Source organism: Saccopteryx bilineata, chromosome 1 (assembly GCF_036850765.1).
Source record: "Saccopteryx bilineata isolate mSacBil1 chromosome 1, mSacBil1_pri_phased_curated, whole genome shotgun sequence".
Taxonomy (NCBI): Eukaryota; Metazoa; Chordata; class Mammalia; order Chiroptera; family Emballonuridae; genus Saccopteryx; species Saccopteryx bilineata.
The window spans coordinates 399,129,530-399,153,032 of NC_089490.1; the positions used below are offsets into that span (position 1 = coordinate 399,129,530).

General features: G+C 56.8%; 3 protein-coding genes across 8 annotated transcripts; 2 read left to right on the forward strand and 1 right to left on the reverse strand.

Annotated features, from left to right (window-relative positions):
- Positions 1-143: 143 nt before the first annotated feature.
- BAD (BCL2 associated agonist of cell death) lies at positions 144-9,090 on the reverse strand. Its single transcript, XM_066251891.1, has 4 exons — positions 8,993-9,090; positions 8,527-8,721; positions 1,221-1,411; positions 144-623 (listed from the first exon to the last, which is right to left on the reverse strand). The coding sequence occupies exons 2-4, from the start codon at positions 8,711-8,713 to the stop codon at positions 468-470; spliced, it is 534 nt and encodes a 177-aa protein (XP_066107988.1). The 5' UTR covers positions 8,714-8,721; positions 8,993-9,090; the 3' UTR covers positions 144-467.
- On the forward strand, positions 1,170-13,812 carry GPR137 (G protein-coupled receptor 137). 6 transcript variants are annotated; one of them, XM_066251885.1, is made up of 9 exons: positions 1,170-1,289; positions 3,819-3,971; positions 10,854-11,252; positions 11,337-11,386; positions 12,081-12,306; positions 12,424-12,573; positions 12,676-12,804; positions 12,918-13,036; positions 13,342-13,812. In XM_066251885.1, the coding sequence occupies exons 3-9, from the start codon at positions 10,896-10,898 to the stop codon at positions 13,499-13,501; spliced, it is 1,191 nt and encodes a 396-aa protein (XP_066107982.1). In that variant the 5' UTR covers positions 1,170-1,289; positions 3,819-3,971; positions 10,854-10,895; the 3' UTR covers positions 13,502-13,812. The 6 variants fall into 6 exon arrangements, with proteins under 6 accessions (XP_066107982.1, XP_066107984.1, XP_066107983.1 ...); XM_066251887.1 differs by having other exon boundaries at positions 10,874-11,252; XM_066251886.1 differs by lacking the exons at positions 1,170-1,289; positions 3,819-3,971 and adding an exon at positions 9,198-9,733.
- Positions 13,813-16,861: 3,049 nt separating this feature from the next.
- On the forward strand, positions 16,862-23,218 carry KCNK4 (potassium two pore domain channel subfamily K member 4). Its single transcript, XM_066254053.1, has 7 exons — positions 16,862-16,947; positions 17,148-17,413; positions 20,454-20,577; positions 20,701-20,861; positions 21,010-21,196; positions 21,681-21,820; positions 22,479-23,218. The coding sequence occupies exons 2-7, from the start codon at positions 17,225-17,227 to the stop codon at positions 22,860-22,862; spliced, it is 1,185 nt and encodes a 394-aa protein (XP_066110150.1). The 5' UTR covers positions 16,862-16,947; positions 17,148-17,224; the 3' UTR covers positions 22,863-23,218.
- Positions 23,219-23,503: the final 285 nt, after the last annotated feature.

The window sequence follows — 23,503 nt, forward strand, 5'->3', positions numbered from 1 at the left end:
CTCTGCTTGCCGCCTCGACCCCTTCCTGGTCTCGTTCCAGGATGTCACTCAGAAAGAGCCCAAATTTCCCTTATGTGTAAAATGGGGGCATCTTCTGAAATTGGCAGTGCTAGAGAAGCCCCGGCGATTGACAGGAGACTCGGCAGCATAGATATGGGCTTTATTAGCACAATTCTTGGCGATCGTCAGCCCACAAGGTCGCCGCGAAGGGTTCTCGTGAAGTTGCTTATCCCGACTAGCAACTTGGCGCAGGCGCCTAGGGCAACCCACTTCAAGCGACTAAGGGCAGAAAAACTTCAAAACTTCCAACGGAACCGAACATTGGTGGTCCCCCGCACACACCGGAAGGAAACCGGGCTCTGGATCACAGAGCCCCCTTCCGAAAGAGACACTTGATTCCCGTTTTGTATAAGCCTGCGGAAACGACTTCCGCCCATACCCAAGATGGCCGCCAGCGGCGGCGCGCGCTAGGGGGTTTCGGTGTCTGGGAGGGAAGGTCGTTGGGAGGGGGCGGAGCCTCCTCTCCCCGAGTTCGGATCCCACCAGGACTGCAAGATGCGCGCCCAGCTGGACTTCTGCCGCATCTGCGTCGCTGTACTCGCGCTCTTCGGGCGGGGAAGTCCCTTCAGAGTGGGAAGAGGGAAGGGTTAGAAGAGTTAGCAGCACGAATCAGGGCCCTCCACTTCCGGAATGTCATCTCTAAGTGAGAACCCGGGAAGATAAAGACAGCTCGCAGTCTGCCCTGTACCGAGGGGGCTCCTGACCATTTTCACAAACAACGAGAGGTCATTTGCTTGGGCCCTTACAAGTGGGACGAGTTAGATCCCAGACGCTCCGTGCTGGGGACAGGGAGAGAGGACACGTAGGACCCTGTATGTTAGTGCCAGGGCCGGAAATCTACCATCTGGAAGATGGAACCGCAATTCAAGAATTAAAGTAGTTCCAAACTTGAAGGCAAAGAACCTGGACACCCAGAGGAGTCCGGCTGGGAACGCAGATGCAAGCATGCTTCGCGTTCCAAGGATTTGATACGGCCTGCTGGAGAGGGGTCCGGACTACAGACCCCGGCATGCCCTGGCACTCGGAAAGGGACCGGGCCTGGACTGCAGGTCCCGGCATGCCCTGGGATTCGGACGGAACAGCTCAGTGGGAGTGACCTGGGAGTACAGATCTAGGCGTGCTTCAGCACGGGCCCAACCCTACGCCGGGGCGGCGCTCACCTTGAAGGAACCCTGGAACTCATCGCTCATCCTCCGGAGCTCGCGGCCATAGCGCTGTGCAGCCCAAAGGTTAGGGGGTGCTGAACGCGACCGGCCGCGGAAGGGGCTGGGCTCCTCCTCGGTCTCGTCGTCATCCTCAGCCCCTGCGGGGTACGAGCTGTGGCGACTCCGGGGCTCCACAGACCCAGCGCCTGCAGAGAGGGTTGACGGTGGGGGGACGACGTGAATCCCAACTCCTGCGCCCCCAGCATTAGCTCCACTGGCCCGCTGGTGTATTTGTGTGCACATCAGGGTATATCTTTCAGAGCTCCAGTTTCCTCAAATGTAAATCAAGGGAAGCTCCTTGGGGCTTCTGTGAAGATTCAAATTAACTTCTCATTAATCCCACAAATCTTAATTGAGCCCCAATAATGGGCTAGGGCCTTAGTGTATGTAAAAAAGGACCTTCCTCTGTGCCTGGCACAAAATAAGGGCATAATAAATAGTAAGTTATAGTTACTAGTGCAAGGCCATGGGGGCCTGGTAGCAAGCCCAGGGGTTCTTAGCTCAGTAATCATCTCCGTCCCCCAGCAGAGGAGACCAAGTCCCTGGACCAGGAGGTGCCCTGCCCCAGCTAGGCAGGGCTGAACAGCTCTGCAGAAGACCCGCTGTGCTCATTTGTTCCACTGTTGTGGCCTACAGGGGACCCTGGAGACCCACAACCTGTCAGCAGCACATGTACCTCCCACAGTACCTGCTTTGGAGAAAATGTCCTGACTGGTCTATTGACTTTTTAAGATAATATTTATGGAGCACTTACTATGTACTAAACCCTGGGCCTTACTTTATTATCCTAACCATTCTGGGAAGTGAGTACTAACATTGCCTGTGTTCTACAGATGGGAAGCCAGGCTTACAGAGGTTGACTTTCCTAGGGTCACAGAGCTGTGAAGCTCTGAGCCTGGAAGTGCTTAGAGGTTTGTTGGAATCCAAAGTCCAAAGATTACCTTGGGCTTCACCTCTTCCCTGTCCAGCCACCTTTCAGCTTCCTGAGCCCGTGTCTTCACCTTCGTGTGGGGATACACCTAGCCCTTACTACCAGTGCCTGTGTAAAGGTCACATAAAATAGAGTGTGGAAGTGCTTTATGTGCTGGAAGTGCATGACAGGGCAGTATTCAACGGGGCACCTCTACTATGTTGGGAGTTTGACGTGTACTGTGTGCCATTTTCCCACTCCTGCCAACCCCACCCCCTTATCGAGACCAACAAAGATCTAGAACCACTCCCAGGAGCAAAACCACTCCCAGAGCTAAGTAATAGAGTGGCAGACAGTCCTGGAATGCGTGCCAAGAACATGCTCAGCATCCATAGCAGGGTGCGTCTGTCAAGGAAGGCATTTTGTTTTTTGTTTTTTGTTTTGTTTTGTATTTTTCTTAAGTTGGAAACGGGGAGGCAGTAAGACTCCTGCATGCGCCCGACCGGGATCCACCCGCCACACCCACCAGGGGGCGATGCTCTGCCCATCCGGGGCATCGCTCTGCCATAATCAGAGCCATTCTAGCGCCTGAGGCAGAGGCCACAGAGCCATCCTCAGCGCCCGGGCAAACTTTGCTCCAATGGAGTGTTGGCTGCGGGAGGGGAAGAGAGAGACAGAGAGGAAGGAGAGGGGGAGGGATGGAGAAGCAGTTGGGCGCTTCTCCTGTGTGCCCTGGCCGGGAATCAAACCCGGGACTCCCGCATGCCAGGCCGACGCTCTACCACTGAGCCAACCGGCCAGGGCTAAGGAAGGCATTTTGAAGGAAGCAAGATTTAGGCCAGGTTTTTTTTTTGTTTTTTGTTTTTGTATTTTTCTGAAGCTGGAAACGGGGAGAGACAGTCAGACAGACTCCCGCATGCACCCGACCGGCACGCCCACCAGGGGGCGATGCTCTGCCCCTCCGGGGCCTCACTCTGCCAAGACCAGAGCCACCCTAGCGCCTGGGGCAGAGGCCAAGGAGCCATCCCCAGCGCCCGGGCCATCTTTGCTCCAATGGAGCCTTGGCTGCGGGAAGGGAAGAGAGAGACAGAGAGGAAGGAGGGGGGGGGTAGAGAAGCAAATGGGCGCTTCTATGTGCCCTGGCCAGGAATCGAACCCAGGTCCTCACACGCCAGGCCGACGCTCTACCGCTGAGCCAGCCGGCCAGGGCCTAGGCCAGGTTTTGAAGCCAGGGATAACAGTATCTTGTTCTCCTTCCAGAAGGCCTTCAGCAGAACCCTGTGGGTCAGCTCCAGGGGCTGCAGGGCCTCTAAGAGTCCCAGCTTCAGATACCTGGCTGAGAAAGCCAAGAAGAAAAGAAGACAGCCCAAGAGGGTCTGGTCAGAGTGCCTGGCTATTCTGAGCTTCACCAAAGCACAGGCCCGAGGGCAGGCAGGGACACCATACAGCCTTTGAGAGTCAAGGTGGCAGTGGAGAACAGGCAGCTAAATCCGGAGTGGGGATGGAAGGGACCAGAGGAGCCAGGAACAGGACTCCTGATAGGATAAGGCCCATCTGCAGAACACTGCGGTTCTGTGGGATGTGACAGCGAGGCAGGGGTCAGGAGCTAGGTGGACCCATGCCAAGTTCTCCCAATCTCACAGGTGAGGAAATGGAGGCGCCTAGTGGTTAGGAACTTGCCTGAAGCCCCACGGCCAACCACGCAGGTGCCCAGGAAATGCGGGCCATCATTCTCCTTTCCCAGCTCTAAGAACCCAAACCAGCACACTGGATAGACGCAAGGCTGGAGGAGGAAGGTGAGTGACATGCAGATGGACACTTGGTCTGGGCACTGCCTCCTCACCCAGGAATCATAAGCAGAAGAACAAACACCTGGTGTGTCAGCTTGGAAGTGCTTCATGTGCATTCATTCATTATACTCTCATCACACCCTAGAATCACACCCTAGAAGGGAGCTTACTCACTGTCCCCATTTGACAGAGGAGAAAGGCACAGAGAGGGCAACTAATTTGCCCAAGGTAACTCAGCCAGTAGGTAGAGAGCAGAAATCTAAAACTAATGAGTCTGGCCTGGCCTGTACTGTTGCAGTGAATAAAGTGTCGACCTGGAACGCTGAGGTCACCAATTCGAAACCCTGAGCTTGCCTGGTCAAGGCACATATGGGAGTTGTTACTTTCTGCTCCTCCCCCCTTCTCTCTCTCTCTCTAAAATGAATAAAGTCTTAAAATAAATAAATAAATAAAACTAATGAATCTGGCTTCAGGGATTTTTTTTGGGGGGGGGCAAGAGAAACAAAGACAGGGACAGGAAGGGAGAGAGATTAGAAGTATCAACTCACACTTGTGGCAACTTAGGTGTTCACTGATGCCTCTCATATGTACCTTGACAGGGTTGGGGGCCTTCGCCAAGCCAGTGACCCCTTGCTCAAGCCAGGAGCGTTTGGGTTCAAGCTAGTTGACCATGCGGTCATGTCTATGACCCTGTATCCAAGCCAGTGACCTCAGCGTCCCAGGCTGATGCTCTATCCACTGCACCACCACCTGGTCAGGCTGGATTTTTATTTATTTATTTTTTTTGTATTTTTCTGAAGTTGGAAACGGGAAGGCAGTCAGACAGACTCCTGCATGCGCCCGACAGGGATGCACCCGGCACGCCCACCAGGGGGCGATGCTCTGCCCATCTGGGGCATCACTCTGTTGCAACCAGAGCCATTCTAGCTCCTGAGGCAGAGGCCACAGAGCCATCCTCAGCGCCCGGGCCAACCTTGCTCCAATAGAACCTTGGCTGCTGGAGGGGAAGAGAGAGACAGAGAGGAAGGAGAGGAGGAGGGGTGGAGAAGCAGATGGGCGCTTCTCCTGTGTGCCCTGGCTGGGAATCGAACCCAGGACTCCTGCACGCCAGGCCGACACTCTACCACTGAACCAACCGGCCAGGGCTCAGCCTGGATTTTTAAAAAGTATCCTATTTCTGGAAAAAACTGGAAGGATTTTTGTGGGGAGGGGACATGCCATCTGAACCATCCCAACCTCAATCAGTTCTCACTCCTACATGCCCCTGGGCCAGGAAGAGGTGGCCTTTCCCCACTTCTTAAGGTAAGGAAGAGGGAGGGGGCGTGGCTCCTCTCTGGGCAGGAATAGGAATGGGTGCCTAGGCCTGCCCACTCACATCATCCTCCCAGAGTAAGTGTGGGGCTGGGGTGGGGCAGTGGGAGCAGTATGTGGCTGGAGATACCCCATTCCCCAGCACAGCTTTAAGTTCTTTAGCCGCATTGAACACATCCCCGGTCAGGCTTCTGTTAGTACCCTTGCATACTGGACTAGGCAGTGGCTTGCCAGGTAGTGGGAGGCAGGGCTGAGTTTGGGTCCTGCTCTTCCACATGCAGGTGCTGTCACACTGCCTGTATCCAGCGGGCAGAGCAGCACAGCCTGGTTGGCTTCTAGCACCTGTAGGCCCCAGCCCCGACTCCTTGTGTACCCTAAAGCCATTCAGGGTACCAAAGACCCTTACTGGCCTGCAAAGAATATACACCCCCATCTTGCTCAGAGCTGATGAAATTAGAAAGCAGGGCCCAGCAAATGTTTTCTGTAACGGTCAAAGAGTAAATATTTGGGGCACTGCAAATCACAGTCTTTGTCACAACTACTCAGCCCTGTGGTCATAGCTTGTAAGAGCCATAAACAAATGACTGTGCATTGCTGAATTCCACTAAAATTTTATTTAGGGACACGGAAACTAACTTCATATTATTTTCACATGTTATTGAATGGCAACCCCCAGATCATGGGCCAACTCGTACTAACAGTAACAACAATGATCATATACTAGAACAGCATACACTGTGCCAGGTATTGTTTCAAAGCACTTTTCCCGTATTAACTCATCAGTACACCCTTCTGAGTGGCGCAAGTACCACTCATAAGGGTTGTAGGTGGGACTGGTTCTATTTCCATTTGACAAATAAGGAAACTGAGGTGGGACTGGTTCTATTCCCGTTTAGTAAATAAAGAAACTGTGGCAATTAACTAACCTGCTCAAGCTCAACCTGCTAAAAAAGTACAAAACTGTGTTTCAACCCTGCAGTCTGGCCTTGGTGCCTAGTGGTGGGCTTGTCTTCCGCAGGGTGTCGCTCCTTCTCAGGACACCATCCACACACACACAGCTCGCCACACACCTGCCCCTCCCAGGCACTGGGCTATGCGCTGGACTGTCACAACACACCAGGTGGCTGCAGTCCCTGTCCAGCAGGGGCCAGGAGGCAGGGGGTATGAAGAATGAAGGGACCCTGCCGATCTGGAGGAGGACAGTGGCTCTAGCAGGTCATTGGCATTGGGGATCTTTTATGGAAAAATCACTTGCTTTTTAGACATTGAAAAATAGGTCAAAAGTTGAAATCCTGTGCAGTGCTCTCTAGTGGCTTCTATTTTCTCCCCTGCAGCCCTCCTCGTGGCTGGGCCTGGCATTCCCTTGGCTCCTTATTGCTGCTTCAGAGCATTCTCATGCCCTCCCTAAATCTAGTTTCTCAGGGAGTGCCCACGCCTCAGGCGTCCTCCGGCCCCTCACACCCCAGGTTCTGCAGGAGGCTACTGCAGCTCCCTGGCGCTCTCTGCTGCTCCTGTCTTCATTCACAGAACAGAAACCGTCCTTCCCACCTCCCAGCCTTGCCTTTCCTTGATCTCCTTCTCCACCCCTCCCTTCACATTCCCAGGGGCAGAACCTAGACCTAGTCACCATCAGTAACTGTCCTGTGCCCTGGCCAGATAGCTCGGTTGGTTAGAGCATTGTCCCGCTACACAAAGGTTGCCAGTTCAATCCCTGGTCAGGGCGCAAACAGAAACAGTTTGATGTGTCTCTCCCCCACCCCCACCCCCGCCCCTCTCTCTAAAATCAATGAATAAGTAAAAATAAAAATAAAAACTCTCCAAAACACTGCACCACACTTTGCCCACAGGCTCACCACCACCTCTTACACAGGACCTGGTGATTCTCCTGATGCCCAAATCAGATCACTGGGCTCTACTTGAAAGCCCTCTCATGTTTGCACTCAAATGAAAAGCCAAAGCCCTTACACTGCCTTCAAGGCCCTGCCTACCTGTCCCTCCCCCTCCTTTAATTGCTGCATCTCCAGCTCCACTCTCCTCACTCTGTCCCCTCAGGCCACACTGGCCTCAGGGCCTTTGCATTCTGCCCATCCCTTTAGGAGGTGAGAGAGATAGATGTGATAATTATCAAAGCTGCCATGCTGCCTGGCTCAAGCCTCACCCCATCCAGTCTTTGCTCAAATGGTGTTTCTCACCAAGGCAGAGCCTGGCCACCTCAATTCAAATCACTCCCCTGGTCCCCAGTACTCCTGATCCAGAGAAAGCAAAGACTCTCACACTGCTGCCCAGTGTGTCCTCTTCTAGCTCATCATATATTACTTGTTTGTTTATGGCTTGTCTCCCCAACTGACCAGACTATAGGCACCACAGGGCAAGGACTTTTATCTCTTCTGTTCATTGATGTGTCCCTGGCAGCTGGGACAGCACAGAGCACAGATTAAGCAAGCACCTGATATAGAAGAGGAACAGTCAAGTGGGAATGGAGAGCTGTTGTGAGCAGGAATCCAGCAAGGGCAAAGATCTGGAAGTTAAAGAAAGTGTGTGGAATTCAGTGTGACAATATGTGAATGGGCCGAGGAGGCCTTAAAAATCCTTTCTCTTGAGAATGGCGAGAGGGCCATTTAGGCAGGGGACATGGTTTTTGTTTCCAGAAGATCTCTGTGGTTTTTTGAGGTGCTAAGGCCTGTGCCAGGTCCTGGGAGAGAGAGTCTGAGCAATGGCCGCTGCCCTCCAGTGCCCATCCTTCCAGCCCATGCTTCCCCACCCCCACACAGACCAGCTGCCTGGAGCGCTGTCTGCCTCTTGGGGTCATCTGCCCCTGGCAACAGGCAAGAATATCCCTGGTGAGGGTATGATCCACAAGGTGAGAAAGAACAGACCTGGTGGCTGGAAGCCTGGGGCAGGCACCTCAGAGGCTTAAGTCAAAGAAATGAGCAAAAAAGTGTGACCTTAGGCAAGTCACTTCCCCTTTCTGGTTCACTGCCTGACTCTTCAGCAACTTCTGTGGTGGTCCTACTCTAACAGCTACATTCTTTGAATATTTCCTATGCACCAGCACTATATAATTGCTTCCTAAATATTCCGCTAATTATCCTAACAGCCCTACAATGGTGGTGATTAATTGCTCTGCTTTACAGAAGAGGAAAGCTGAAGCACAGATAGGTTAGGGTCTTACTCAAAGCCATCCAGTGAGTGGATGAGGCTGGGGAGCTACTGGGCAAAGTGGACAGGCAGGTGGTGGTGGGGTGCCTACCTCCGCGGTGGCTGCTGCTGGTAGGCTGGCCCTGCTGGTGACCAGCTTCCCCCAGGAGGCCTGAGGTTGTACGCTGGTGCTCGCTAGGGCCTGGGCGCTGGTCCCCTGTGGGGCTGGGGCCCAGGCCCCTATCTGCAGGGCTGGAGTCTTCTTGCTCACTCTGCTCAAACTCTGGGATCTGGAACATGCTCTGGGCTGCAGAGGCAAGATGGTAGGTAGTTAGGGCACAGCTAGGGCAAGAGGTAACTGGCCGGGGTGGGGAGCAGGCGCCCCTGGCTCCCTCTCCCACCTTAGAACCCCAGGTCCTCCCTGTCTCCCAGGCCCCCGTCCAAGTCTGGCTGGGCAGGAAGCTCAGTCTATCCACCCAGAACCTAATTCCCCTTCCGGAGCCCTGGTGCGGTGGAGCCCCAGACCCCTACCCAGGCCCCGGCTCGCCCTGCCCATGATGATGGCACGCAAGTCTTACCCCAAGCCCGATCTCGAGGCCCCTGACCCGGGCCTGCGCCTCCCTCTAGCACTGAGGGAGCCCGGCTCTAGTTGCCTGGGCAACGAGAAATGTCACCGGCCAGGCCCAATCCGCTATCGAAATGTCACTAGGGCTGGCCAGGAGGTGGAGCCACTGTCGTCCCGGGCCCGTCCCCGCAGTAGGACCTGCTCCCCGCCCACCGTCTTCCTCCCGGGTTTCTTCCTGGTCTCCGGATTCTCTGCTCTTGACTTCCTCGTTCCTGGGGTGTGTGTGGTAGCGCAGGAGGGATTCTCTGGGATCTCCAGAGGATTTGGAACCTGGTGTCTGGCTTCTGTAGATAAGTCCTTCAGCCCCTCTGGGCCTTAGTTTCCACCCCTGTAAAATGGGGATAATGATACCTCCCTCAGGGACCAGTGAACTTGGTAAACCGAGTGTGATTATTGTGGGTGAAAGCACTTAGCAAAGCCATAATTGAAGTTCAGCCGTAGGATGCAATGTTGTGTGTTGTCACTAGTCAGTCTGGACTGGCTGATCGGGTCCCTCCTCCCCCCCACTGTGGAAACCTCGCGCCCCACTCATCAGGGGCACCACTCCCCGCGCCATCAGGGGTGCACTCGAGATAAGCGAAGGAGACTCCTCCCTGGCAGGATGACTGTCCCAGCTCAGGAGAAGGGATAGGGGCCCCTGTGACGGTGGACATAGGACTCGCGGGGACTCCGCGCGTGGCAAGCGGCGGGCCAGGTGAGCAGGAAATAAGGCGGGCTGGGCCGGGGGCGGGAGGGACTCCCGGGAGCTGTGGGGCCCGGCGGGTCCAGGCCCAGAGGGCGGGGTCCGCCGGCCATCTTGACTATGGGCGGAAGTTTTCTTCAGAGACCGGCGATGGGGAATCGTTGCCGCCCTCGGCCTGACGGCGCGATCGCGGTTTGGGGATGGGGAAGAGAAGCGTGGAAACTGGCTGCCGCTCAAAACAAGCAAGGGCCAGTGGCCCCGGGCATGGCCCACCCGGGTGCCGGCCGAAGGCGGTGCCGCCCCAACCCCTCAGTGCCCCGCCGCCTCGTAGCGCCTGGCGCCCGCCAGCGGCGTAGCTCACACCCATTCTCGAACGACTGCGCGCCGGGCGCGGCGCGAGGTTGTGGAGTCCGGGTTAGACTCTGCGCAATTTGCGTAGCAAACAGCGCAGGCGCAGGAGGGGGCGGAGCCGCAGGAGCCGGGGAGCCGGAGCTCCGGAGCCCCAGGTCCCAGCGACCCGAGCGGGCTCCGCGAGAGGCGGACTGAGGGCCTGGCGTCGACCTCCTCCTGCCTCCCGCAGCTGGAGAGTGGACGCAGTGGGGGGTGGGTTGGGGCATCGCCCGGAATCCCGAGACCTGAAGGCAGAGGTCCCCCACCTCCGTCCCATCCGGACTATTGGAAGGAGAGCCCCCAGTTTTAGGAGGGGGAGAGCCGGGTGTTGAGAGCCCCGAGCAACGGCGGCTGCACAGAGCCGACGGGTATCGGCTGGCTCTCCCCCTCCTGCCGGGACTACTCGAGCGACCAAGGCCAAGAACCCCTTTCCTTCAGCCTCTGCACCTTCAAGCTCCTAGCCCTGGGACTAGCCTAGGAAGGCGACACTACCCATCCCCCACCCTCCCCCCTCAGCCCTGGAAAGACTGTCCTTCCACGCTCCTGAGTGAAGGGCCCACACCCAGGTACTAGGCTGCTAGTGCCCCTTTTGCAAGGATTGCGGCAAGGGCGAGTGTCCCCCTGTTTCAGGGAAGGACCAGGCCAGCCATAACTCATTTTCTCCTGAGCTCCCCTTCTCTGTCTCTGCACCCTACAACTCCCACCCTCCGTATTTATTTTTATTTCCCTGGTCCCCTGCCAGCCCCTCCATCTCTGTCTCAGGGTTCAGACCTCCCTCCTTGACATGGAGAGTAACCTGTCTGGCCCAGTGCCTGCTGCAGGGCTGGTGCCTGCGCTACCACCAGCTGTGACCCTGGGGCTGACGGCGGCCTACACCACTCTGTATGCCCTGCTCTTCTTCTCCGTCTATGCCCAGCTCTGGCTGGTGCTGCTATATGGGCACAAGCGTCTCAGCTACCAGACGGTGTTCCTGGCCCTCTGCCTGCTCTGGGCTGCCTTGCGTACCACCCTCTTCTCCTTCTACTTCCGAGATACCCCCCGAGCCAACCGCCTGGGGCCCCTGCCCTTTTGGCTTCTCTACTGCTGCCCTGTCTGCCTGCAGTTCTTCACCCTGACGCTCATGAACCTCTACTTTGCCCAGGTAACTGTGGTAACCGGGTGGGGAAGGGCTGTGGGGTGGCAAGCCTCAAGGGCCCAAAGGAGTAATAGGCATCTCTGCTCCCAGGTGGTGTTCAAGGCCAAGACGAAGCGTCGGCCAGAGATGAGCCGAGGCTTGTAAGTACTCAGGACGCTGGTGGTCTCAGCCCACAGGCCAGGAGCAGCCTGGTGTCTATCCCTTCCCCCATGGCAGGGCGAAGGTGAGGATAACTCAGGGAATGTTTGTGAAAAAGCTGGAAAAGTGAAGCACCTGGCACAGGCGGTTCAGCAGAGGTGTCGCATGTGTGAAGGGAACAATGACAGAAGCAGTCAGGGGAGAGAGTGGCAGTGTCATCCACAGGAGAGGAAGAGCTGAAGCCTCCAGTCCTTGGAAGCTCCAAAGCTAAACCACTTCTGGATGACCTTGGGGGGGAGGGGAGGGTGATACTTCAGTCATTTGTACGTCTTACAGTTTATTAAGAGCTTTCACAAACATCTTAAGTTTTACCACTTATGTGCGAGCCTGTTATTATCCCCATTTAAGAGATTAAGAAACTGAGGCCCAGAAAGGTAAAGCAACATGTTCAAGGTCATCGATGTGGCTGGAGGCAGAGCCAGGGCTTCAGCCCGGATTTCTGACACCCAAGCCAGTGCTCCTTCTACTGTATCACACACAGCTGTTAAACATCTGATCTTCTTGGGCCTCAGTTTCCCCATCTGTAAAACTGGAGGAGCGAGGTTCAAATTGGATGACCTGAAGTTTTGACTGACCCTGTGGTGTCCTGGGAGAGGTCGGGTGGTAGTCCGGGGCTGACTGTGCTGTGGGCTGCAGGCTGGCTGTCCGAGGGGCCTTCGTGGGGGCCTCGCTGCTGTTTCTGCTGGTGAATGTGCTGTGTGCTGTGCTGTCCCGCCGGCGCCGGGCACAGCCCTGGGCCCTCCTGCTGGTGCGTGTCCTGGTGAGCGACTCCCTGTTTGTTATCTGCGCACTCTCCCTTGCCGCCTGCCTCTGCCTTGTCGCCCGGCGGGCCCCCTCAACCAGCATCTACCTGGAGGCCAAGGTATGGTCACGACCCTGACGCCTGGTGTCCTTTGGGGTCTTTGGGCATTGGTCTTCAGGGTAGAGGGGAAACCGGAGCCTCCCCTCCCTGAGGATCCTCTGTTCTTCTCTGTGGCAGGGGACCAGTGTATGCCAGGCAGCTGTGATGGGTGGTGCCATGGTCCTGCTCTATGCCAGTCGGGCCTGCTACAACCTGGCGGCCCTGGCCTTGGCTCCCCGGAGCCGGCTGGATGCCTTTGATTACGACTGGTACAATGTCTCTGACCAGGTGGGCATTTGGCATGTCTTCTGCCTCCTTAGTAGCCATGGCTCCTGGGCCCTGTCCAGGTGCCCCACTGGCACAATTCCAGATTGGCATGCTTTCCCACAGGCAGACCTGGTGAATGACCTGGGGAACAAAGGCTACCTAGTGTTTGGCCTCATCCTTTTTGTATGGGAGCTGCTGCCCACCACCTTGCTGGTGGGGTTCTTCCGAGTGCACCGGCCTCCACAGGACCTGGTAAGGGCCAGTGTAGAAGGGTGGCAAGGGGACACCCTGGGCTGGGGACTGGGATGGTTGTGGGATGCCAGTGGGGGACAGGAGAGGGCACCAATGGTGGTTTCCTTCCCCAGAGCACCAGCCACATCCTCAATGGGCAGGTCTTTGGCTCCCGTTCCTACTTCTTTGACCGGGCCGGGCACTGTGAGGATGAGAGCTGCTCCTGGGAGCATGGCCGGGCTGAGAGCACCAGGTAGGAGCCCCATCTCAGGACTCCTGAGCTCCTGGCTTGCTCTGTAGAGCCATAGGGACTGAGAGCCGGGACTTGTCGTCCAGCCCCAGCCCCTGCCTGGTCCTTTATTTCCGTCTGTACTGGGTGGGGCCCTCTGGTTTCTCTCTCTTGCCCTGAGAATGCAGTTTCCCACAGTCTGCAGTGCTTAAGCCGAGTCCCGGATATCTGGGTCACTGGGCTCTGTTCTAAGCCTCTCTCCTTCCCCCGACTTTTGTGAATATGGCCCTGATCACTGCCTTGGAACCGACCTGTTTTCCTGTCTGCAGCATGTCAGGCAGCCTGGGCTCCGGCAGCTGGTACGGTGCCATCGGGCGGGAGCCAAGCTGGTACGGGGGCAGCCAGACCCGGACCACTCCTCTGCTCTTCTCCCAGGTGCTGGGGCCGGGCAGCCACCACCACAGTCTGTATTCCACTCCACAGACGTGATCCCCCTCCGGCTCTCCCCAGAACACCCAGACCCCAATCCTTCCTACCCCAGGCCCCCGTGCAAAGTTCGTATGCTGCTTCTTGCCCGGGATCCCAGGGGCTGTGGCCACCTCCTCCCCTGACCAGCTCTTTGCTACTTCTACTGTAGTGAGTTTGTGCCATCCCCTAGGATGGGGGGCATGGCCCTGGCTGCCAGTTGCACACAGCACCATGGCATGACCTGCCACCTCCGCTTCTATGCTGGAGCCAGCTACCTCTCCTGTGTCTGCCACTCAATAAACAGTGTCTGTGCCCCACAGCCATCCACCATCTGAGTTGTCTGTGGTCCTGTCTGCTTGGCTGAAGGCTGATCGCACACTGGCCCTTGAAGGGGGCTGCTGGACTCACAGGGGCCACTCGCCTCCCCCAGGCTGGTAGGCAGGGCGGGAGAAGGGCCTGCAGTTTGAGGGGAAGGGGACCAGAAGAGCTCTGCATCTACTCCAGTCCCCTCCCTGCTTCAATTATTCCTACTCTTTCCTCAAGACCTGCTTCAAATGTCACTTCTTTTAAAGCAGCCCCTCGCGGGTCAGGGAACCGTGTCCTTTCCTGGGACCCACGGCGCTGTGCTTATGTGTTTACTATGCCTCTCATCCCTTAGCGGCTAGGGGTTTCTGGGGACCCTGCTTCCCTGTCATCACATCCAGCTGGCCTTCAGGTTCAGGGTCAGTCCAGGGCCTGAGGAGGAGGAAGTGGCCATGACTGCGCAGCCCCCAGGTGTGGGTTTGGCTGCTAGGCTGGGCTGCCCCCACACAGTCTGCTGGGTGGTCCTAGGGCCCCTTTCTCTGGCCACTTCTAATAGCATAACCACTGCCTTCTGCTGCCGCAGCCATTGTCGGTTTGTCCCATGGCTGGGAGTTGTCTGTCTCCTGCACATGGACCTGACATTGTCAGTTCCTCAGAGACCCTGGGGCCCAGGACTAAGTCTGTCTTGAAATGCTTCACTTGGGACTGACTGTCCTGGACACCAGGCCTCCAGGACCTCTGGAGAGGGCACACTTTTTGTTGAATGGAAAGTTGTTAACATTTGTAGGGCACTTGTATTGTTTGCCAGGTTTACAAATATTGACCTCTGTAATGCTCAAAATAGCACCCTTGGTGAAAATTAGCATCCTTTTTCTTTTTTTGTGTGTGTATTTTTTCTGAAGTTGGAAACGGGGAGGCAGTCAGAGGGACTCCCGCATGCGCCCGACAGGGATCCACCCGGCATGTCCACCAGGGGGCGTTGCTCTGTTGCAACCAGAGCCATTCTAGCGCCTGAGGCAAAGGCCACAGAGCCATCCTCAACGCCCGCCTGGGCCAACTTTGCTCTAATGGAGCCTCGGCTGCGGGAGGGGAAGAGAGCGACAGAGAGGAAGGAGAGGGGAAGGGGTGGAGAAGCAGATGGGCGCTTCTCCTGTGTGCCCTGGCCGGGAATCGAACCTGGGACTCCTGCACGCCAGGCCGACGCTCTGCCACTGAGCCAACCGGCCAGGGCCAGCATCCTTTTTCTATAAGTGGGACCTACAGGCCCCTTTCTGGTAAGAGGTGGTCAGCCTTAGAGCCATGCTCCAACCACCCACCCTGAGAGCTGAGTACCCCAGGCAAGAGCAGGTTCTTTGAAGAAATGGAGGTTGTAAAGTGGGTAACAGCAGAGAGGAACCGAGTTCCAGGGATCTGCCAGGGCCCCCGCAGTTCAGGCAGCCTGGGGCCGGGGTGGGGGGGTTGTTGCTGGCACCGGGTCCACACTAGGATGGGCATGAATGAGGACTAAGGGATGGGATACAGGATCAGGGACAGGAGGTGCCCCTGCATGACCTCCCAGAACTGTGCCACACCCCACCTGGGCACGGTCCAACTTGCTTGAGTGGATCCCCTACCCTTTGTCTGGCAGGATACCCTTCATAAGTGTTGAGCCTAAGAACCAGGCCGTCCGGGGCAGGGAGTTAAGGGCCCTTCCTATCTTATTGTGGGCCTGGGAGAATAGTGTGAGGCCCGTCCAGAGAAGTGAGGGGGATGACCCAGGCCTGCCGCTGGCCACACTGGCTAGCCAACTGGGCAGTACCAGGATCTGACACTCGAGACCGAGACCACTAATTTTCCAGGACCAGCCAGAGTTAGGGCACGGGGCGGCCGCAAGTTAGAGGCTGCAGGGGTCGGGGGTGGGGCACAGGCGGTGGTCAGAGCACCGGCGGCAAGGGCTTGGCCTGGAGGGAGGAGCGGAGCTGGAGGGGTTAAGCGCGGTAGGGGGAGCGCTTCTGGCGGCGGTGGTGGGGGGTCCCAGCCCCAGCGGCGGCCCGCTCCGCCCCTGCCGCCGCCACCGCCTCCTCGGCCCAGCCGGCACCGCCGAGGCCGCGCGGGAGCCCGGGTGGCAGCCTCAGCCGCAGCGGGGCCAAGAGTGAGTGCGGGCGCGGGGGGCGCTGGAGGGAGTGCGGGCCGGGCTCCGGGGCAGGGCACACTGGGGGCGGCTGTCCAGGCGGGGCGTCACTTCCCTCCCACCAGTGGGCGCCTGCGGGAATCGTGCGACCGCGCGTCCATCCTCCCGTCACGCTCCGAGACGTCGGCGTGAGGACGCGGGAGGCGGTGGGAGCGAGCGGCGGGTGTGCAGTGTGTCTGGGTGGCGGGTGCTGCGGCGTGGCCCCTCGGTCTAAGTGTGCACACGCGAATATGGGCACACGGATGCGTGGTCCCTGGGGTGCCGCGGCCCCGCGCCTTCCCACGGGGTCCGGTGTTCCTTGAGTCTGGGGAGAGCGCAGGCGGAGCGTGTGCGTGCGGCCCGAGCAGTGGCTGACTGCAGCCGCAGGGCGGAGCGTGGGCGCGCGGGGCTTTGTGCAGCGTGGCTGCGAGTGTGTGCGCGTGGGCGCCTCCGCCCGCTGTCCCCTGGACTGGCAGGTGCCCCGGGGGACGACGCAGCACTGGTCTGGCGTATGGCCCCCACCCTGCCCCTTCCCGGAAAATGGCAGCCTCCCTTTCCCACCCCCGTCCTGCCCCGCCTCGCCTCTGCGCAGGGACCGGACCGTCCCTGGGTTCCTCGAAAGCCCGGCAGGGCGCTGGGAGACCCTGGAGACTCCCCGCCCGGCCCCTCGCGGCTAGCAGCGTTGCCGCCAGAGGCGGGAGAAGTCACGAAGATGCTGTTGCGGCGGCAGCAGCAGCAGCAGCAGCAGACAAACCGAGACCCGCCATCCCCTTCCCAGCCCTGGGCGGTCCTGCCTCGCCTCCCTCTTTTCCTTCGAGCGCCAGCTCGCCCTCTCAGCCTCCTCCTGGGAAGCTGGCTCCCCACACCCCCACCGGCTCCAGCGCTTCCTCCTTCGCTCTCCCTGCCTCTCCCTTAGCAGGCTCGATATCTCCCTCTTTCCTTTCCCTCCCCGGGGCCCTCTTCTCCTCTCACACCCTGGAGTCATCCGACAGGGGCTGAGGGCCGGGCAGCGGAGGTAAGGGGGAGGACCGCCGTGGGGGGAGGACTGGGTGTGTCCTGGTGCCCGAGCAGTCCAGCCGGAGGGATGTGAGGCGAGGACATCTACTGGCAGTAGGGCTGGGGGCTCCAAAGACCTTTGGGCGTGTGAGGGTTGGAGAGGGGTGTAGGGGTGTCAGGCCAGGCTATTGATCCAAGCATCCCTGATTCTGCCCACAGTGACCGCAGCCCTCCCGGAGCCTGCTGCCCGGCCTCCCCAAGCGGGCAGTGGGGTTGGCAGGGCCCCTGGACGCGCCATGCGCGGCACCACACTGCTGGCGCTGCTGGCGCTGGTCCTGCTCTACTTGGTGTCCGGTGCTCTGGTGTTCCAGGCTCTGGAGCAGCCCAGTGAGCAGCAGGCCCAGAGGGGGCTGGGGGAGGTCCGAGAGAAGTTCCTGAGAGCCCATCCGTGTGTGAGCGACCAGGACCTGGGGCTCTTCATCAAGGTGCGTGGGTGGGTGGGAGCCCTTCAGCAGTCTCCCATGAGCCCCTGGCTCTAGCTGCATGCCAGTAGGGCCATATACTGGCTGCTGCTTCCAGACTGGCTGGGTGCAGCTGGGGCTGTAGGGCAGAGGCTCGGATCAGGGCTCTATGTTTTCAGTGTGGTGGGCATGGGGACACTTGTTTTCCCTGCTGTGCCTGGCATTGAACTGTGCTCCTGGAAGGTCTCCTTCAGTGTGGAGGGTGGCTGAAGGAATGAATGAAGGAAGAAATTAATAAAAAGGCTGTATGTAGCACATGAAATACATTACATTTTCACAGGTCTAACTCACTGGTTTACCAGAAGAAATCCAGGATACCCAGTTAAGTGGGAATTTCAGCTAAACAATGAATAGTTTTAAACTATAACTGTATCCCTATCCCAGGCAATGTTTTTATTTGCTAAATCTGGCACCCTACACCCATTCCTATACTTCCTTGGACTCAGATACTTGGAGAAGCCCAGGAACACTGTGAACACCCCTTCACCTCAGAAAAGTGCACATATAAACATGTACAGATGATTTTGGAGGGTTCCAGGACCTCCCAAGCCTGCCTGTGCCATCTTAGACGCGAGATTAAGCACCCTTTGCCCTGGGACACATGCTTTTGACGGAGAGGCTACAGGGAGGGCGAGTCAGGGGTGGATGGGACCAGCTGTGGTCCAATGACTAAAGAAAGTGCTGGGCTTGTCTTCTGGGATACTCTCAGGCCACACCTCTGTGGCTTTTTCTGATTTCTGCGTCACTATCATATTAAAAACCTAAGATTTAACTTTAATAAATGAGTGTTTACACTCTGGCTGGATAGCCCAGTTGGTTAGTGTTGTCCTGGTACACAAAGGCTGTAGGTTCAGTCCCAGTCCGGGCACATACAGAAAAGTATCAATGTTTCTGTCTCTTTCTCTCTCTGTCTCTCTCTCTCTCTCTCCCCCTTCCACTATTTCTAAAATCCATTTCTAAAAATGAATGTTTATTACTTTCGTAAAGAGTACCCCTCTCTCCATGCCTGTTCTTTTTGAGGGAGGCACCATCAGCATGGAGGCCTCTGTGTTCCACCTGATTCCCAGTGTGGCTGGACCCAGAGCAGAGATGAGGATGGGGTGGGGTCGGGATACAAGGCAGCCTGACATGGTCTCTGACACATCTAGAATACTGAGCGAGGCGCAGAGAGGCCTGGGCAGGAGAGTGTCTGGCCAGATCACAGGGCAGAGGGAGGGAGGGAGGGAATCTGACCTATTTTCTCCTCACAATAGAATTACTTTTTTCCTGGATGAAAAAGAAGAAAAGGAATGGCAGAAACTAGAAGGGTGGGCAACAGCTGCTGTATTTCTCTTCCACAATTAGTCATTCAGCAATTATGCACCTACTGTGTACTGGGTGCTGTGCTATGTACCATAGAGTGAGCAAGGAAATTGAGGTAGGGTGGGACAGATGCAGTGTGTGCCCTAGAGGATGTCACATCTGAGTGAGGGGACAGATGCATGGACAGATCACTGCAGAATTCAGTGGAAAAGGAACTTTCCTTGTATCCTTATTTGTTAACCACCTGTTGTATGCTGGCCCTGGGCTAGGTGCTGGGGCAAGGAGGGAGGTGTCAGGGGCCTTTAGGAAGACCCCTGGTAACTGACATGAGGCAGGTGAGATGGGTAGAATTTAGGGGTGTTTGACTGGATTGCAAGGGACTACAGGCAGAGCAGGCTGAGAAGCTCAGTGTTGTGCAGAGCTCAGGTTTAACAGGTGCCGAGTCATCTGAAACAAAGATCAGAACACACAGGATGACAAAGGATTTCTCTCTTAAGTAGTGAATTTACTGGAAAAGTGTTACAAAATAAAGATTAAATCACACATTTTACTTCTTGGATTTATTTAAAAATTATTACTATAGAAAATGAGGTCATCTCAGAAATCTGGGGCAAAGGTCACCATAACTTGTGTTCCCAAAGGGAGATTTAGGAGAGAAGAATGCAGAAGGGGAGATTGGGACCAGATTGAAGAGGGGCTTAAATCTTGGGCTGGGAATTTGGGACTCCATTCTGCAGACAGCAGGGAGCTATAGAGGATTTGGGGTATTGCTTTAGGACAGTTAATTTGGAAAGGGCCTTGCTAATGAAGACTTCAGTGAGAGAGAAATGTGGTTTAAGATCTTCCCCAAATTCCCTGCCTTTGTGTCTTTGCTCCTTGGGGGAGGAGCCCCTTTGTACCCTATTCTCACTGTGCTCTGACCTCTATCACTTAGGGCAGGCACTCTCAAAACGTGGATCCGGGTCTGAGGGACCTACAGTCTGGCAAGAGGAGCAAACACATGGCCATTTTATTAATCATATTTATTGAGCACCTATTATGTAATACAGGCCTTTAGCAGGATGGGCAGGGGTTTGTGTGTCTACAAATCTCCTAAAATTAGGTGAAAAAATTGATGGTATATGAACCTTCCCAGAAAGAGGGTCCCCAACTCTCACCACATTTTCTATGGCTAGGGACTCCAATTCAGCTCCTATAGGGGCAGTGGGAGTGGTGGGGTCTGTGGGAAGCTGGAAATCAGCAGGCATGGTCACTATGTGGGGTCTAATTTAGCAAACACACAGTGCTTACTTTGCTGTGAGTACTTCAACTATTTGCAACAACAATGCTATGTGGTAGGTGCTGTTCCCATCACCTCCACTTGGTAGGTGCAGAGACAGGCTCAGAGAGTTAACCTGCCCGAGCTCACATAACACCAAGATTTGAAAACAGACAGTCTGATCCCAAAGAATGTGCTCCTGACCACTGTAAAGTTGGAAATCTGTTGTGTGAAATTAGGGAGCAGATAAATGTTTCTAAAACAATGTGGAGGTCAAACAAAATTGGGTCACCCAATTTACAATGACGGCCTTCAGGAAGATCAGAGGGAAGGGGAGAGCCGAGCTGGGTAGGAAGGGAACCAGGCTGGAGACTGGAGGCCCAGGGGGTTGGCCAGGACAGGAGGGAAGGACTAAGGTTCCTCCTTCTGCACCTTGTCCTGCAGGAGGTGGCTGATGCCCTGGGAGGGGGTGCAAACCCTGACATCAACTCAACCAGTCACAGCAACTACTCAGCCTGGGACCTGGGCAGCGCCTTCTTTTTCTCAGGGACCATCATCACCACCATCGGTGGGGGAGGGGACTGGGCGTGGGGGGCACCGGGTGGCCGGGGTTTCTCATGGGGGAAGGTGCAGGGGGAGCTAGGGAGGTGCCAGGTAACCCCTAGGCCTCCTGTATGGCCCCTCCGTCTAGGCTATGGCAATGCGGCCCTGCGCACAGATGCTGGGCGCCTCTTCTGCATCTTTTATGCACTGGTGGGGATCCCGCTGTTCGGGATCCTGCTGGCAGGGGTCGGGGACCGGCTGGGCTCCTCCCTGCGCCGAGGCATCGGTCACATTGAAGCCATCTTCCTGGTGAGCTGCTCCATGCCCTTGCGCTGGGGTCTGGATACCTTTCCTACATCCCTTCCCCGCACGTGAGCACGGGCCCTGAGATCACAGGGTGTGGGTGTGAGTGGAGGTTTTGGTGACTCCTGGTCCTGCCTACCGCCCCTCCCTGCAGAAGTGGCAAGTGCCCAAGGAGCTGGTGCGAATCCTGTCGGCGGTGCTCTTCCTGCTGATCGGCTGCCTGCTCTTTGTTCTCACCCCGACGTTCGTGTTCTGTTATATGGAAGGCTGGAGCAAGCTCGAGGCCATCTACTTCGTCGTAGTGACGCTCACCACAGTGGGCTTCGGGGACTATGTGGCCGGTGAGGCCACCTTCCTTTTGCTGCACTTTCCTACCCACTTTTATTTCTATCCAGGGGCTCAGCATTTTTGCTTCTTCCTCCAAATTCCACGTGGCATTTGTACACTCACATGGGATGGCTCCAAACCCCTCTGCTTACGGAATGCACCCTCACATTTTTGCATGGGTGCAAAACCTCAGGCACACTTACATTCTTGCATGCCTGCGCCTCCATGCACGTTCACACATATAATAAGGTGCACCTCTCACACATGCTCACATTCTTGCACGTGAGCACTCCCACTCACGTGCTCTTACATTGCGTACCTAAAAGTCATGCACGCTTATCTTCTTGCATGCATTCACACTCTCTGGAACATACTCATTGTCCTGGGGAGAGCGGATCCTCTCAATGAGCTGGGAAGAGGCGCAGTGAAACTGTGGTTTACCGGCTTAAAGTTTGCTCCATAATCAACTTTCTTCTGCCCTCCCCGATGGTAATCCAGGCGCCAGCCCCAACCAGAACTCTGCAGCCTATCAGCCGCTGGTGTGGTTTTGGATCCTGTTCGGCCTGGCCTACTTTGCTTCAGTGCTCACGACCATCGGGAACTGGTTGCGAGTTGTGTCCCGCCGCACTCGGGCAGAGGTAGGCGCCCCTGGGTCAGCGCCGCGCCTGCGCCGTGGCGCTCCGCGCTGTACCTTTGCAGTTGGTTGGCCAGCAGACCTCCCAGACTGTGGGCTCCTTCAGGCAGGGACTGAGTGAGCCCCAGTATGCACTGGTAGGGGACAAAGCGATAAATTCAGACAAGTTTGCAGGCAACTCCATCTCTACTCTTATGGATAGCATTGTCAGTTTTACCCAATAAAAATGCAGGACTCCCAGTTAAATGTGAATTTAATATAGATAGGGAATAATATTATAGTGTAAGTACATCCTACATATTGCATGAGACATACTTATACTAAAATTTTATTCGTTGTGTGTCTGACATTTAAGTTTAGTTGAAAGACCTGTATTTTGTCACCCCACTGGTCGCGCCTGGCCAAGGAGCGCATAGGTCTCTGGAGGCGTGGGAGGGAGAGCTGAAATAAAACGGGTTTCCTAGGAAAGCTCCCGGAGAAGAGGGCGCGTCCTTGCGATGGAGAAGGAGAGATGGTGCGGCTGGGTGATAAGCCTTTCGGGCGGGATGAGGCCGGAGGACCAGGGAAAGAGGAGCCATGCCTGGTTAGCGACAGGCAGGCTCCCGGGGTTGCCGAGGCGGTCGAGGGCTCCCGGTCGAGGACTGCTTTTCCTCCCCGCGCAGATGGGCGGCTTCACGGCTCAGGCCGCCAGCTGGACCGGCACAGTGACGGCGCGGGTGACCCAGCGGGGCGGGCCCACCGTACTACCGCCGCCGGAGAAGGAGCGGCCGCTCTTGCCGGCACCTCCTAGCTCAGCGCAGCCCGCCGGCAGGCCCCCATCCCCTGCGCCCCCGGAAAAGACCGAACCGCCCTCCCCTCCCACGGCCTCCGCGCTGGATTATCCCAGCGAGAATCTAGCCTTCATCGACGAGTCCTCGGACACGCAGAGCGAGCGCGGCTGCGCGCTGCCTCGCGCGCCTCGGGGTCGCCGCCGTCCCAACGCTGACAGGAAGCCCCCGCGACCCCGGGGTCCTGGGCGTCCCCGAAACAAAAACGTGCCCGTGTAGGGGCAGGACCCGCGGCCACCGCCTCCCAAAGGGCTTCATTCTTGCTCTCTCCCTGGCATGCTTTGCTTGTTTGACCAAAGAGCCCTTTTTCGCCCGGGCTGGAGTCTGGGGAGCAGGCTAGGTCGCTTGCCTGCCGCCCTGGGCCCGGCGCTCTCCTTACTTCATCCATTTCCAGACCGCCCCCAAGGCTTCCCGTCTCGCTGTTGCGGCTGGGCCTGTCCCTCACAACACCTCACAACTGTGCCTCAAACCTGCATCAATAAACGGAAAAGTCTGCACCACTGCGGGCGTGCGCGCTCGGAGGACGCGAGTGGGGTGGGGGTGCTTGCGTCCGTTCACCTCCTGGCAAGTCAGGCTTCCCGTGACTCCCTCTGTCCCCAAGTCGCTTTGGTCAAGGCGCAGCACTCTTGGCTGCGATCCGCCCGTGTCTCTGCTGGGAGGCTACGGGGAGGGGTCGGCAGAAGAATCTGCCAAGATGGGCTGTGCGTCTCTAACCCTTGCACAGTTATTAGAGAGGCGAGGGGACTGGTAGAAATAATGGTATCGAGTGTGGAGGGCTGTAGCTTGAACTCTTCCCGCACGAGACCCCAGGAACCGGACCCTGCCCCTCCCCCTTCCTGGAACTCCACCCCCACCCCACC